This window comes from Danio rerio, chromosome 12, assembly GCF_052040795.2.
Source record: "Danio rerio strain M-AB ecotype USA chromosome 12, GRCz13ab, whole genome shotgun sequence".
NCBI classification, from domain to species: Eukaryota; Metazoa; Chordata; class Actinopteri; order Cypriniformes; family Danionidae; genus Danio; species Danio rerio.
The window spans coordinates 46,720,128-46,734,215 of NC_141032.1; the positions used below are offsets into that span (position 1 = coordinate 46,720,128).

The following is a 14,088-nucleotide window of genomic DNA, read 5'->3' on the forward strand; positions in this document are numbered from 1 at the left end:
ATCAGATTTTAAGATAATAACATATCTGTCTGTATGAGTCATTATGACAAAAAATGCATTTTTTTTTTTTATATTGAACTCTGTTGACTTTTCATTTGTCAAAAAAAAACACACACTTACGACCTCATTTTTAAAAAGTACTGTATAAGCTATTTTCTAGGACTAGGAATGACAAAGACAAATAAAAAATGGTCAGTAAATGGTCAAATGACTTGCTCTACAAACAATTATGTTTATGACATTACATAAACATAAAATAAAAATATAGGAAAATACAAGATTGCAACATAAACAGCAAAACAACCAAGTAATATCGGCGCCATCACTCTGTGGTTAGCACTGTGGCCTCTCAGTAAAAAGATCACTGGTTCGAGTCTAGGCATGGGTCAGTTGGCATCTTTGTGTCGAGTTCTCCCCATGTTGGCATGGGTGTCCTCCGGGTGCTCCGGTTTCCCCCACAGTCCAAACCAAAGACATGTGCAATTGGTGAATTGGATAAACTAAAATTGGCTGTAGTGAATGTGAGAGTGTATTGGGTGTTTCCCAGTACTGGGTTGTGGTTTCCGCTGCACACAACATATGTCGCAATAGTTGAAGGTATATTTCGCTATGGCTGATAAATAAGAGACTAAGCCAAAGAAAAATGAATGAATGAATGAACGAGCAATCATTTGGAGGTAAGTCTTAAGCCAATAAGGCTAAATGTTTTCAATGGTGAATAATGTAGCTGTTAGCCTTCTAGTTAAGTAGTCAATCATTGATCACTATTGACTAAATATTTCTAATCCAACATATCTAACAATTCTTAAAAAACAAGAAGCATTTTTCCAGACAAGCAAGCATGCTGTCTTTTTTTTTTTTTTTTTTTTCTTGTCTAGAAATTATTTTTGATTTAAAATGTTTATATAGCTGAGGGAAAATACTGGTCTGAAAGGGATAGTCATACCCCTTTTTTTCTGTTGAACACAAAAGACGATATTTGGAACCTGAAAACCTGTAACCATTGACCTCCATTTCATTTCCTATAAAGATTCTTTAGGTTTTCACCTTTTCTCAAAATATCTTCAGTGATACAGAAGAAGGAAACTCATAAATGTTTGGAAACACTTGAGGGAGAGTAAGTAGAAAGTAATTTTTTTTTCTTTTAGGTGAACAGTTCATTTAAGGGACTTTGGTTCTTATTTGTGTCAGGCAGACTGTTCATGGTTAATACTTTTTGTATGTGAAATCATCAGCTGAGAGGGAGAGCGGACAGAATTTGTAATGTTCTCTGCATTTTCGTTTGCCTCTATAGACCTATTATGCCTCTTTAAGCAAAATGTAAAATAAGTCTCTGGTGTCCCTGTATGAGATTTCAGTTCAAAATACCCCAGAAATAATATGCTATAACTCTCCGAAGATGCCCCTTTTAGGCTTTGATACCAATTGTGTAATTTTGATGACTGTCGAATAAATTCAACTAAGATTGTGCTCTTTTCTAAAGTGTGCGAAGCAACAAATGCATTGTAACCATTCTCCAGTTTAATACCAAAAACAACAAAAACCTATGTTCTATTAAATCATATCAATGATTTAAATTCCAGTATTGGCTTTTTGCTTTATTGGAATATTGTGTCTTAACATTTACCCATCATAAACTTTTAACATGCAGTACACTCACCATGATGTTTAGTTCAATTCAATACATTCATTCATTCATTCATTTTCTTTTCAGCTTACTCCCTTTATTAAACCGCCAACTTAGTCAGTATATGTTTACGCAGCGGATGCCCTTCCAGCTAAAACCCATCTATGGGAAACATCCATACACACTCATTCAGACTCATACACTACGGACAATTTTAGCTTACCCAATTTTCCTGCAGCATGTCTTTGGACTGTGGGGGAAACCGGAGCTCCCAGAGGAAACCCACACAAACACAGGGGAACATGCAAACTCCACGCGTAAATTCCAGCTGTCCCAGCCGAGGCTCGAACCAGCGACCTTCATGCTGCGAGGCAACAGCACTACCTACTGCGCCACTGCGTCGCCCAATTCAATACAAAAGTAAAGATAAAAAATAAAGTGAAAGATTTTAGAAACTTGCCCGGTTGTTTGCTTAACACCAGCTTCGAGTTGAGGCGGAAACATATTCTTGAATAAAAAAAAATAGTTTATCTGTGCATCTCTGGTTACAGATATTATCTCTAACTTTAAAAGTGATAGTGTTCTCAGGTAAAAATAAATAAATAAATAAAGTTAAAACCTTTTGAGTGAGGTCAGAAAGAGCAGCAGTGGTGTTGTATACATTTATTAGTACAGTTACATTAATACAGCAATGTTTATTACAATAAATGTTGTTTAATGTTTATTTTTAATGATTTAATGCAACTTAATATGATTTAAGATGATAATATAAAGGAGGTGTGACTAAAATGACTGAACATGATTGCAATGCTGTTGGCAGATACAGTAAATAGAAACAGAAGGAAAACTGGTTCACTTTCATGATTCATTTAGATCAGTCTGATAATTTACACAAAAGAGAAACTCTTTGCATGTCAACACTGGTAACCTGACATAAAGCAATAAAGGAATACAATGAAAACAAAAATCTTGCCATCATTTACTCACCATTCACTAGCTCAACCCCTATTAGGAGTTTCTTTCTCCTGTTGAACATAAAAGAAGAGACTTTGACAAATGGCTGGTTGCTGGCACCCATTGATTTCAATAGCTTTCAATAACTGATTTCAATAACTTTCCCCCTTTTATTGAATTTAATATGTGCCAGCAACCAGCATTCTTAAAAATCTTATTTTGTGTTCAACAACATTAAGAAACTTAAAGGTTTAAAATCACATCAGGGTGAATAAATGATGATATTCATTTTTGGGTGAACCATCCCTTTAAAGGAAAAGTCTATCCAAAAATGGTACACCAATGCCAACTATTAAGTAAAATGAAAAATATCCACACACATTATACACAATATTTAAACCAAATCATAAGATAAAGACACAAATGATTCAGCTGATTCGCTAAAAAAAACATCTGATTTACTGAACAATTACTTCACAAATTACACTCTCAAGATCTTTAGTCTATAGTATAATAATGTAATTAGTTCATGATAGTTACTAATGATGCTACATGATGTAGTGTAATGTATTAATGAAGAGTTGTAAATTTATGTACAATATAATGCTCATTCTTAAAAATATTCCTGTAATATAAATGACTATAGCATTTTAATGTGTAACACCTGGTTTTATTGGAATTGTTGTGTTTGCTGTTATTTATACCATAATTTGTTTCTGTTTGGTACAGCATATTATTTACAGTAAATAACTGAACTGAATAATTCTGCCTCATCTGTTTCATTGACAGTTTTATTGATCACTAACATGTGATTGACTTGGATTTAAGTTGCTTTGATTTAAAATTGCAAACTAAAATTTAGATTTTGTAACAAAAGTGAAAATTTTCTTATTATAAGGTCTGTTTTTTGGCGGCTGTACTTTAAAATTAAATTAATATAATCTTAATTTAAGTGATTTTACTGTAAGGTTTCACCTGCTTCAAAATGTTTTCAACCCAGGCTCATTCTGAAAACGTAGTCCTGTGGATGTTTCTGGAGACCGCGAAATATGTCCTGGGCAGTACGTATGGCTGCATTTTCAGCGAACGCTACGGGGCGGTGTGACGCCGTTCCCTTTTGCGCTTACCGGCTAACCGCTTACCTCCGTGTGGAGGGCTTTCCCGCTGCAGTCAGTTTGTCCGGTCAGCTCATCGTGTGTGTCCGCAGATTTGAGATGCAGAGAGGAGGAGTTGATGACGGCGACCGGGTTCGAATCCGGGGAAGAGCGGTTCCAGAAATCAGGTAAGACAAAAACAGAATCCAAAAAATAAAGTGTACAAGTTCATAACTGGGTGAGAACGTGGTGAAATCCGAAAATGTGGTGAAAAACCAGACGAGGGCTTTTTTTTTTCAAGACAGCTTTTTTAAATTGTTGCTCGGGTTTAGGGAAGTGAGCGGGTGGGCGGGTCAATCTGTAAAACTGGTTGGGTGTAGGGAAGAAAGAGGGTGGGTAGTCGCGCAGTCAATCATTTGATCAGTCAGACAGCGGCCTCTGGTGGGTTGATGTGAGAACAGCGCGGGCACGAACGGCACTCACGAGAGTCGTTCGAGATACGAAAAAGCGCACACAGCGGCCTCTCGTGCAAAAATACGTACCTCCCGGGACGTATTTCGCAGTCTCCAGAAACGTCCGCTGGACTACATTTTCAGAATGAGCCTGGGTTGAATGTTTTAGTTAAAAATATCTATTAGAACTTTAAAAGTCATCAAAAAGTAATCAGATGTAATCAGTTACTTGTATAAAGTAATTGAAAAGGTACACTCCTTATTACATTTTAAATAGGGTCATTTGTAATCGGTAATCTATTACATTTCAAAGTAACCTCCCCAACATGGTTTATCTAGTATTTATAACCTTTGCAGGGTTCTTAACTTTACACCAATGTTGCCCGAGAGACCGGAACTGACCAGCTGTTGTTTCACCTGAAACAAAGATATGTGGATGAATTATTTTTAGCACTCAAATAGCACTGTAGTTCGAATAAACAATGCATCACTTACTTGTTGCAAAATCATATTGGTGTTTGGAGTGTCCAAGACTAGAGCTGTGCTAAATTTCACTTTAAGTCCAACAACTCGAACTAAAGTGAAACACAGAAAACAAAACACACTTCAATAACACCTTTTGTTTTTACGCATAAGGGAATTACACAATCAAATTCTAGGTGGTTGTAAAAAATTGGTCACACTTTATTTTGATGGTCTGTTTGCTGAATTTAAGTTACATTGCATCTACATGTCATCTAAATCTTATTAGATTATAAGTAGACTTAGGTTAGGGTTAGTGTAAGTTGACGTGTACTTGCAAAGTTTCTTATAGTCAGTTAAATGTCTGTTAAAGTAGCTGTATCATTAAGCAGACAGTCTACTAATACTCAAATGGACCATCAAAATAAAGTGTTACTAAAAATATGTTATTCCATCTGCTGACCAAAACTTGTTTTTTTTTTGTCTTTCTTTCCTGGTTGTCTTATCTTGTGCCCCAATTAGTTTCGGTCTTCAAATCTGGTCGAGCAGCATTCCAAGAGAGTTGATCTTTACAATGTTAAGTTCTTCCTTGTAAAAAAAGATTTGTATCCTCATTGTCTCTTGCTAAACCACAAAAGCCTAAGGTATCAAATTTAAAACACATTTGCAAGTCTTTAATTCTTCAGCATGTTTCTCTGTCACTCATTGCAGAATTACCTGGTAAACCTGGAGTGGTCAGTGATGTGTTGATTGCTGTAAGAATGAACACAGATACACACATTTTTAAACACTTACTGAACAGTGCAGGTTTTTTGTGTTAAAGTGTGCTCTAGTGAAATCATGAGAGTTGGGTGAAATATAGTTGAAGTCAGAACTTTAAGCCCCCTGATTTATTCGCCAACCTGTTTAATTTTTTCCCCAATTTCTGTTTAACAGAGAGACGATTTTTTCAACACATTTCTACACATTATAGTTTTAATAACTCATTTCTAATAACTGATTTATTTTATCTTTGCCATGATGACAGTAAATAATATTTGACTAGATATTTTCAAGACACTTCTATACGGCTTAAAGTGACATTTAAAGGCTATACTAGGTTAATTAGGTTAACTAGGCAGGTTAGGGTAATTAGGGAAGTTATTGTATAACGATGGTTTGTTCTGTAGATTATCGAAAAAATAAAAAGCTTAAAGGGCTAATAATTTTGTCCTTAAAATGGTGTTTAAAAAATTAAAAACTGCTTTTATTCTAGCCGAAATAAAACAAATAAGACTTTCTCCAAAAGATAAAATATTACCAGACATACTGTAAAAATGTATTTGCCCTGGTAAACCTCATTAAGGAAATATTTTAAAAAATAAAAATAATTTAAAAATTAAAAATAAAAAGGCGGGCTAATAATTCTGACTTCAACTGTATGTTTTAAATTCGTTTTAATTATTTTATAACCTGATATATCAGCATTGTTGTTTCATAAATGAGCAAAAACAACATTAAGTATCTCATAAACAACTACTAAGTGCAATTTTTCTAGTGTTGATGCATTTTAATAAAACTACAAAAATATTTTTATTGATTAGTCTTTCATTAATTGCAGTATTATTACCTGATATGGTTGTGGCTGTGGTCGTTGCTAAAGAAAAATAAAATAAAATACACACACAAATACAATTAAATACCTCACTGGCTCAACAACGAAATACAGATTTTTTTCATGTATTTCCATTGAAACAGGAGCTTGTGTCAAGATGTACGTATTTAGTCATTTATCAGTTGCAGTATTATAAGCTAATTTGGCTGCCAGTTCAAACACGAGCTCAACTAAATAGCTCTTAAATGAGAACAGCTTTGATTATTTGCAGTATTATTACCTGGTGTAATTCTGGTGGTTTGCGATGTGGTGGTCATTGAAAGAATGGACACAAACACAAACATTTCTGAACACACTTACTGTAATAAGTGCAGTTTTGAATCATGGGAAAATGCTTTTATTCTTTTCTTAATTGCAGTTTTATAAGCTGATGTTTGTCAGCATAGTGTTTTCATAAACAGTGAACAATTACACCATCAAACATCTCATAAACTCAACCAACAAATGCAGGTTTTCTAACATTGACAGGGTTGTGGAAGGTAGTGCATAACAATACTGAGTAATAGCCCAAAAAGTAATTACCCTGTAAACAAAAAACCTGGCTGCCCTTTTTTTTGAAAGCTGAATCAAATTAACTTTCCATTGAACTTATATTATGTTAAACTGACTGGAAACTGCTTGCATAACTTTAAATTAAAATTAAGTTAGAACTTGATTACCTTTGTTTAGTAAGTTCTAATGACCTAAAAATATATGCTGTCAAGACTAACCATGCAAAAATCCAGCTTAAACCAGCCTAGGCTGGTTGGCTGGTTTTAGCTGGTCGACCAGGCTGGTTTTAGAGGGATTTTAGCAATTTCCAGGCTGGTTTCCAGCCATTTCCAGCCTGGTCTTAGCTGCTCATACTGGAAAATGACCAGCTAAATCCAGCTAAAACCAGCTTGACCAGCCTGGTTTAAGCTGGACATAGCTGGTTTTGGCTGGGCTCCGAGCCTGTCTATTTAGTCATGAGATGTTAAATGTCGATGGAAAACGCAAGCAAAAAGCATCTCGTGTGCAAAGGCCTTAAGGCTGAATATCTTTTCAAGCTTTTTTAAATAGATAAATTCTGCAATAAACAATAAACTCTTAATCAGGAAAATCACTGTCCATTGAAACAATCGCATTTTCCTTGACCTTAATGCATTTAAAGTAACAGGAATACTTTCATTGCAGATGTGTAAGGCTTAGCCATCTTCATTTCTGTCCGTTCCCAGTGGGAGCAAATTCTCTCATTGAGTGACTATGTTAATTTCAACCCAGGCTCCTTATGGAAACGTAGCCCCGCAGACGTTTCTGGAGACCGCGAAATACATCCCGGGAGGTACGTATTTATGCAGTTTTTGTTTTCGCTATTCGCGCCAGCGCTGTTCTCACGTGAAAAGCCGCCGGAGGCCGCTGTTGAGCGACCGTCTGTCCGACTGACTGAATGACTGAACAATCGACTGGGCGACCCAGCCACCCTTCTCCTCCTCCTTCTCTAAACCCAAGCGACGATTTACAAAAGCCATCCAGAAAAAAAAAGCAAAAGCCCTCGTCCGATTTTGACCGTGTTTTCGGATTTCACTACATTCTCGCGCTGTCACGAACTCGTTCGCTTTTATTTTTTGGATTCTGTTTTTCATCTCACCTGATTTCTGGAAACGTTCTTCCCCGGACTCGAACCTGGTCGTTGCCGGGGCCGGCTCCCCCTCCTCAAAGCCTCCGCTCCGCCGACGTAACACTACGAGCTAAGCGGACAAACTGGGAAAGCCCTCCACACGGAGGTGAGCTGTCAGCCGGTGAACGCGAAGAAGAGGATCAGCGTCACACGGCCCCGTATCATTCGCTAGAAAAAAACTAAATGCCGCCATACATACCTCCGGCCACGTAAATCACGGTCTCCAGAAACGTCCACGGGGCTACGTTTTCAGAATGAGCCTGAGCTGGTTAATTTTAATTCAGCAATTTATTTTTAAAAAGCTAATTAATTAGGCTAAAAAAGTAACTCGGATTGCATTTTTTTAAAGTAACTTAATTATCACTCATTTATTTTAATAAGTGCTGCATTACTTCACTCATTACTTATAAAAGTAATATTACTATGTAACTCGCATTACTTGTAATGTGTTGCCTCTAACAATGAATGTTGATCTATTTTCAATGAAACTTTAGTTTATGCTAATATCTGTATTATTCTTATGCATTAGTCTTTCATTACATGCAAAATTATTACCTGATCCAGTTGTCGATGCCGTCGTTACTAAAAAAAAAAATGAACACAAGCTCAAATAAAACCTCCTAAACAAGTACAGTGTTGATAATTTGCAGTGTAATTACCTGGTGTGACGGTGGTGGTGTGTGTTGTGTTGGTTACTGAAAGAATTAACACACATACAAACATTTTTAAGTGCAGTTTCACTTGTGTTTATGTATTTTCTATTGAAATTGGAGGCTGGGAAAATATTAAAAAATACGTATTTTTGATTTATCACTCAGTTTAAGATTTATAAGCTGATGTGTCAGCAACAAAAACACCATTAAACATTTCATAAGTTTAGCTAGTTACTAGTGTTGATGTATTTTAATGAAACTACAGGTTGGGTCAACATCTTTTCATTAGTCTTTCATCAATTGCAGTATTATTACCTGATCCGGTTGTCGATGTGGTGGTTCCTATAATAAAAAATAATAAACACAAATATAATTAAATATTGTAGTGGTTTTCTTGGTTTTTCTTTTACTAAATCAAACTCAGTCTGGAGGTTATGAATATCAGAAGAATATACTTTATTGTCGACAACAAAGGAGAACTTTCAGGGGACCCCCAGTAGCATCTCTGTCTGAAAAATTCTGTCTCACTAATAAGCTGGCCTTACTTAAATACCCTTTTACATCCGTTGTTTTCCTTTGTTCTCCATATATTACACAAGATCCCTCCTAGTTTAACCCCTGACCCCAAATTTCACCTCTGACATCTGTTTCCTGAGACACCTCAGGCTTTTTTACCACTCTCTTTCCATCCCTTTTTTATGACCCTTAGTTGTTTCCTCAGGCCATTTCCCCTTTCTAACTCTACATAACACTATAATTTTTTTAATGGTATGCAATTCTACAAGCATATTATACACATATAATTTGAATCTATAGATTAACTTCACACTTTAAAGAGTATAAAATCCACCTCAAATAATCCCTCCTCTTAAGACTTTAAGTCTTGATATTCTTGCTTTTGGGCCATAGTGCAACTCCATGACCTAGCCCTCAGCCATACTACCTAATGACAAATATATGTCACAGTATTATTACAAATGACCAGATCATGTAATTGCACTTTGGAATAAAATCGAGCCAAACTTCTGCGCCCACTATTGACGAAGACACAGTAAAAGACTCGATTCTATTTTGTAGTTATCATAAGAGGTAAGGTTTTAAGCATACAGGTGGTTATACATTTGCTTCTGGGGGTCTCCTGAAAGTTCTCCTTTGTTGTCAACAATAAAGTATATTCTTCTGATATTCATAACCTCCAGACTGAGTTTGATTTATTAAGAGAAAAACCAAGAAATCCACTACAATATCTCAATGGCTCACTGGTTAAATGCAGTTTTCCTTGTGTAATGTGTTTTCTTGAACTTGGAGCTTGGGCCAAGATACTTATTTAGTCTTTAATCTCTTTGAGTATTACTATGTGGCTTTCAGTTCTGTAGTTTCTTAAATAATTAACACGAGCTCAATTAAATACCTTCTAAACAAGGGCAGTTTTCATAATGTTCAGTGTAATTACCTGATGTGATGGTGGTGGCTTGTAATATGTGGGTTACTGAAAGAATGAACACCAATACAAACATTTTTAAGTGCAGTGTTTATGTATTTTCTACTGAAATGGAAAAATATATGTATTAGAAATATGTATTTTTGAATCATCACTCAATTAAAAGATTTATAAGCTGATGTATCCAACACAATCTCATGGCAATTCGTAACTTTTTGATTTAGTGGTTAATTCGTATGAATTCGTTAGATCTAATTCGTACAATTTACTACGATTTGCTCATCCCCCAATGACGGTTGGGTTTAGGGGTGGGGTTAGGTGCCACCCCTCCTTTTTTAAAACCGTACAATTTCGTATGACTGAACTCGTACAAATTTGTACGAATCAGCCACTAAACTGGCAAAACGTAAGATACTTACAATTTCTCGTGAGATCGGGCTGGATGTTTGAGCAACAAAAACACCTTTACACATTTCACAAGTTCAACTAACCAGTGCAGTTTTACAAGTGTTGATGTCTTTTAATGAAACTACAGGTTGGGTCAATATCTTTGTTTATTTAATTTTTTATTAGTCTTTTATTAGTCAACTGCAGTAGTATTACCTGATGCGGTTGTGGGTGCAGTGGTTACTAAAAAACAATAATAAAATAACACAAATACAATTAAATATCTCAATGGCTCACTGGTTAAATGCAGTTTTTCCTTGTGTTGATGTGTTTCCTATTAAACTTGGAGCTTATTGGGCCAAGATACTTATTGGTAACACTTTATTTTGATGGTTCATTTGAGTAAGGGCGTACTCACACTATGTACAGTTGCCTTGAACCAGGTGGAAACACGTTTGTCCCCCCTTCCGTCTCCCTCGACGGCCCACACTCACATTGTATTCACACCTGAGCACGCTTACGTCATGGATTTTCATAATGTTCAGTAAGAAGCACTCTCGCTCAGCACAGTGGAGATTTTAGTTATATCGTTTAGTCGTTTGGGATGCGGTGACACACAGTCAAATATTTTGCCAAACAGATCAGCCACTCATAAATGATCATAAAGTCCTCGTGCTGCAGGAATTAGGAGGTTTGTTGAAGGTGCAGCTGTCGAGGGGTGTTCGTCGTTATTAAATTACAACAGTTTGTGTTCATTAAATCAGTAGGAATGATTATTTAATCCACATGAAACAGTCACTTAAAAGTCACGTCTTGCTTTCAGTTTTGGGCTCAGGTGCACTTTACACTCACACTCCAAGCATACCGCCCCAAAACCCAATTGAAACACGCTCTGGCAAAACTCTTCCAACCACGCCAGGGCCAGCCAACTGAACCGGGCTTGAACCCGATTCAGAGCACTCACACTTCTCAATCGATCCAGGAAACAGGCCTGGGCACAGTTCGAATAACTTGCTAGTGCGTCCTATTAGTAGACTGTCTGGTTAATATCTGCTGATACTGCTCCTTCAACAGACGTTTAACTGACTATAAGAAACTTTACAAGTACATGTTAACTAACACTAACCCTAACCCCAACCTAATGGTCTACTTATAATCTAATGAGAATTAGTTGACATGTAGATGCAATGTAACAAACGGACCATCAAAATAAATTGTGACCCAAGCTCAACTAAAAACCTTCTAAACAAGTGTATTTTCATAATGTGCAGTGTGATTACCTTGTGCGATGGGGGTGGTTTGTGATGTGTTGGCTACGGAAAGAATGGACACAAGTGCAAACATTTTTAAACACTTATTTAAGAGCAATTTTACTTGCACTTACCTGTGTACAGTTTTTATCATTTGCAGTATTATTACCTGGTGTAGTTGTGGGGGCCGCTGAAAAAAAAACAAAAAAAAACACTTAATTTAAACACTAAATTAATTGCAGTTTTACTTATTTTACTTTTTATACATCATTTACTCTTAAATGCATCAAAAATATTACTTGTGTACATATTTATTAATCATTTACAGTATGATTACCTGTTGGCGCTGGTCCTACTGAAAGAATGAACACAAAAGCAAACATTTTTAAACAGTTAACAAGGTTTACTTGTGTTGATGTAAAGTATTTTCAATTAAGCTGGAAGCTAGGCCAATATCTTCATTATTCCTCTCGTCTATCATTAATTTCACTATTATTGCTTGTTCCATTTGTCATATGGTCATTGCTAAACAAATGAACACAAATACAATTAAATATCTCAATGGCTCACTGGTTAAATGCAGTTTTTCCTTGTGTTGATGTGTTTTCTATTGAACTTGGAGCTTTTTGGGCCAAGATACTTATTGGTAACACTTTATTTTGACGGTCCATTTGAGTATACCTAAGGGCGTACTCACACTATGTACAGTTGCCTTGAACCGGGCGGAAACACGTTTGTCCCCCCTTCCGTCTCCCCCGATGGCCCGCACTCACATTGTATTCACACCTGAGCACGCTTACGTCATGGATTTTCATAATGTTCAGTAAGAAGCACTCTCGCTCAGCACAGTGGAGATTTTAGTTATATCGTTTAGTCGTTTGGGATGCGGTGACACACAGTCAAATATTTTGCTGAACAGATCAGCCACTCATAAATGATCATAAAGTCCTCGTGCTGCAGGAATTAGGAGGTTTGCTGAAGGTGCAGCTGTCGAGGGGTGTCCGTCTTTATTAAATTACGACAGTTTGTGTTCATTAAAACAGTAGGAATAATTAGCTAATCCACATGAAACAGTCACTTAAAAGTCACGTCTCGCTTTCAGTTTTGGGCTCAGGTGCACTTTACATTCACACTACAAGCATGCCGCCCCAAAACCCAAATGAACCGTGCTCAGGCACACCTCTTCTAACCGGGCCAGGGCCGGCCAACTGAACCGTGCTTGAACCCGATTCAGAGCACTCACACTTCTCAATCGATCCTGGGCACAGTTCGAATAACTTGCTAGTGTGTCCTATTATGAGACTGTCTGCTTAATATCTGCTGATACTGCTCCTTCAACAGACATTTAACTGACTATAAGAAACTTTACAAGTACATGTCAACTAACACTAACACTAACCCCAACCTAATGGTTTACTTATAATCTACTGAAAATTCGTTGACATGTAGATGCAATGTAACAAACGGACCATCAAAATAAATTGTGACCCAAGCTCAACTAAAAACCTTCTAAACAAGTGTATTTTCATAATGTGCAGTGTGATTACCTTGTGCGATGGGGGTGGTTTGTGATGTGTTGGCTACGGAAAGAATGGACACAAATGCAAACATTTTTAAACACTTATTTAAGAGCAATTTTACTTGCGCTTACCTGTGTACAGTTTTCATCATTTGCAGTATTATTACCTGGTGTAGTTGTGGGGGCCGCTGAAAAAAAAACAAAAAAAACACTTAATTTAAACACTAAATTAATTGCAAGTTTTACTTATTTTACTTTTCATACATCATTTACTCTTAAATGCATCAAAAATATTACTTGTGTACATATTTATTAATCATTTACAGTATGATTACCTGTTGGCGCTGGTCCTACTGAAAGAATGAACACAAAAGCAAACATTTTTATACAGTTAACAAGGTTTACTTGTGTTGATGTAAAGTATTTTCAATTAAGCTGGAAGCTAGGCCAATATCTTCATTATTCCTCTCGTCTATCATTAATTTCACTATTATTGCTTGTTCCATTTGTCATATGGTCATTGCTAATCAAATGAACACAAATACAATTAAATATCTCAATGGCTCACTGGTTAAATGCAGTTTTTCCTTGTGTTGATGTGTTTTCTATTGAACTTGTAGCTTATTTGGCCAAGATACTTATTGGTAACACTTTATTTTGACGGTCCATTTGAGTATACCTAAGGGTGTACTCACACTATGTACAGTTGCCTTGAACCGGGCGGAAACACGTTTGTCCCCCCTTCCGTCTCCCTCGACGGCCCGCACTCACATTGTATTCACACCTGAGAACGCTTACGTCATGGATTTTCATAATGTTCAGTTAGAAGCACTCTCGCTCAGCACAGTGGAGATTTTAGTTATATCGTTTAGTCGTTTGGGATGCGGTGACACACAGTCAAATATTTTGCTGAACAGATCAGCCACTCATAAATGATCATAAAGTCCTCGTGCTGC

General features: G+C 36.5%; 1 protein-coding gene across 1 annotated transcript; it reads right to left on the minus strand.

Annotated features, from left to right (window-relative positions):
* Nucleotides 1-2,275: 2,275 nt before the first annotated feature.
* On the minus strand, nucleotides 2,276-13,513 carry LOC101886880 (uncharacterized). The gene is made up of 16 exons (XM_087275467.1): nucleotides 13,468-13,513; nucleotides 13,300-13,320; nucleotides 13,161-13,193; nucleotides 11,951-11,968; nucleotides 11,783-11,803; nucleotides 11,644-11,676; nucleotides 10,580-10,606; nucleotides 9,989-10,024; nucleotides 8,851-8,877; nucleotides 8,542-8,577; nucleotides 8,438-8,464; nucleotides 6,464-6,499; nucleotides 6,199-6,225; nucleotides 5,307-5,342; nucleotides 4,623-4,702; nucleotides 2,276-4,544 (listed from the first exon to the last, which is right to left on the minus strand). The coding sequence occupies exons 1-16, from the start codon at nucleotides 13,511-13,513 to the stop codon at nucleotides 4,470-4,472; spliced, it is 579 nt and encodes a 192-aa protein (XP_087131593.1). The 3' UTR covers nucleotides 2,276-4,469.
* Nucleotides 13,514-14,088: the final 575 nt, after the last annotated feature.

Bases quoted from the DNA above. Each gene is read 5' to 3' on its own strand.
- LOC101886880 (XM_087275467.1), bottom strand. From the start codon at position 13,513: ATGTTTGCTTTTGTGTTCATTCTTTCAGTAGGACCAGCGCCAACAG. The intron at 11,677-11,782 runs GTAATAATACTG...TTCTTTCCGTAG, and splicing joins GGCCCCCACAACTACACCAG to CCAACACATCACAAACCACC. The intron at 10,025-10,579 runs GTAATACTACTG...TCATTCTTTCAG, and splicing joins TGCACCCACAACCGCATCAG to TAACCCACATATTACAAGCC.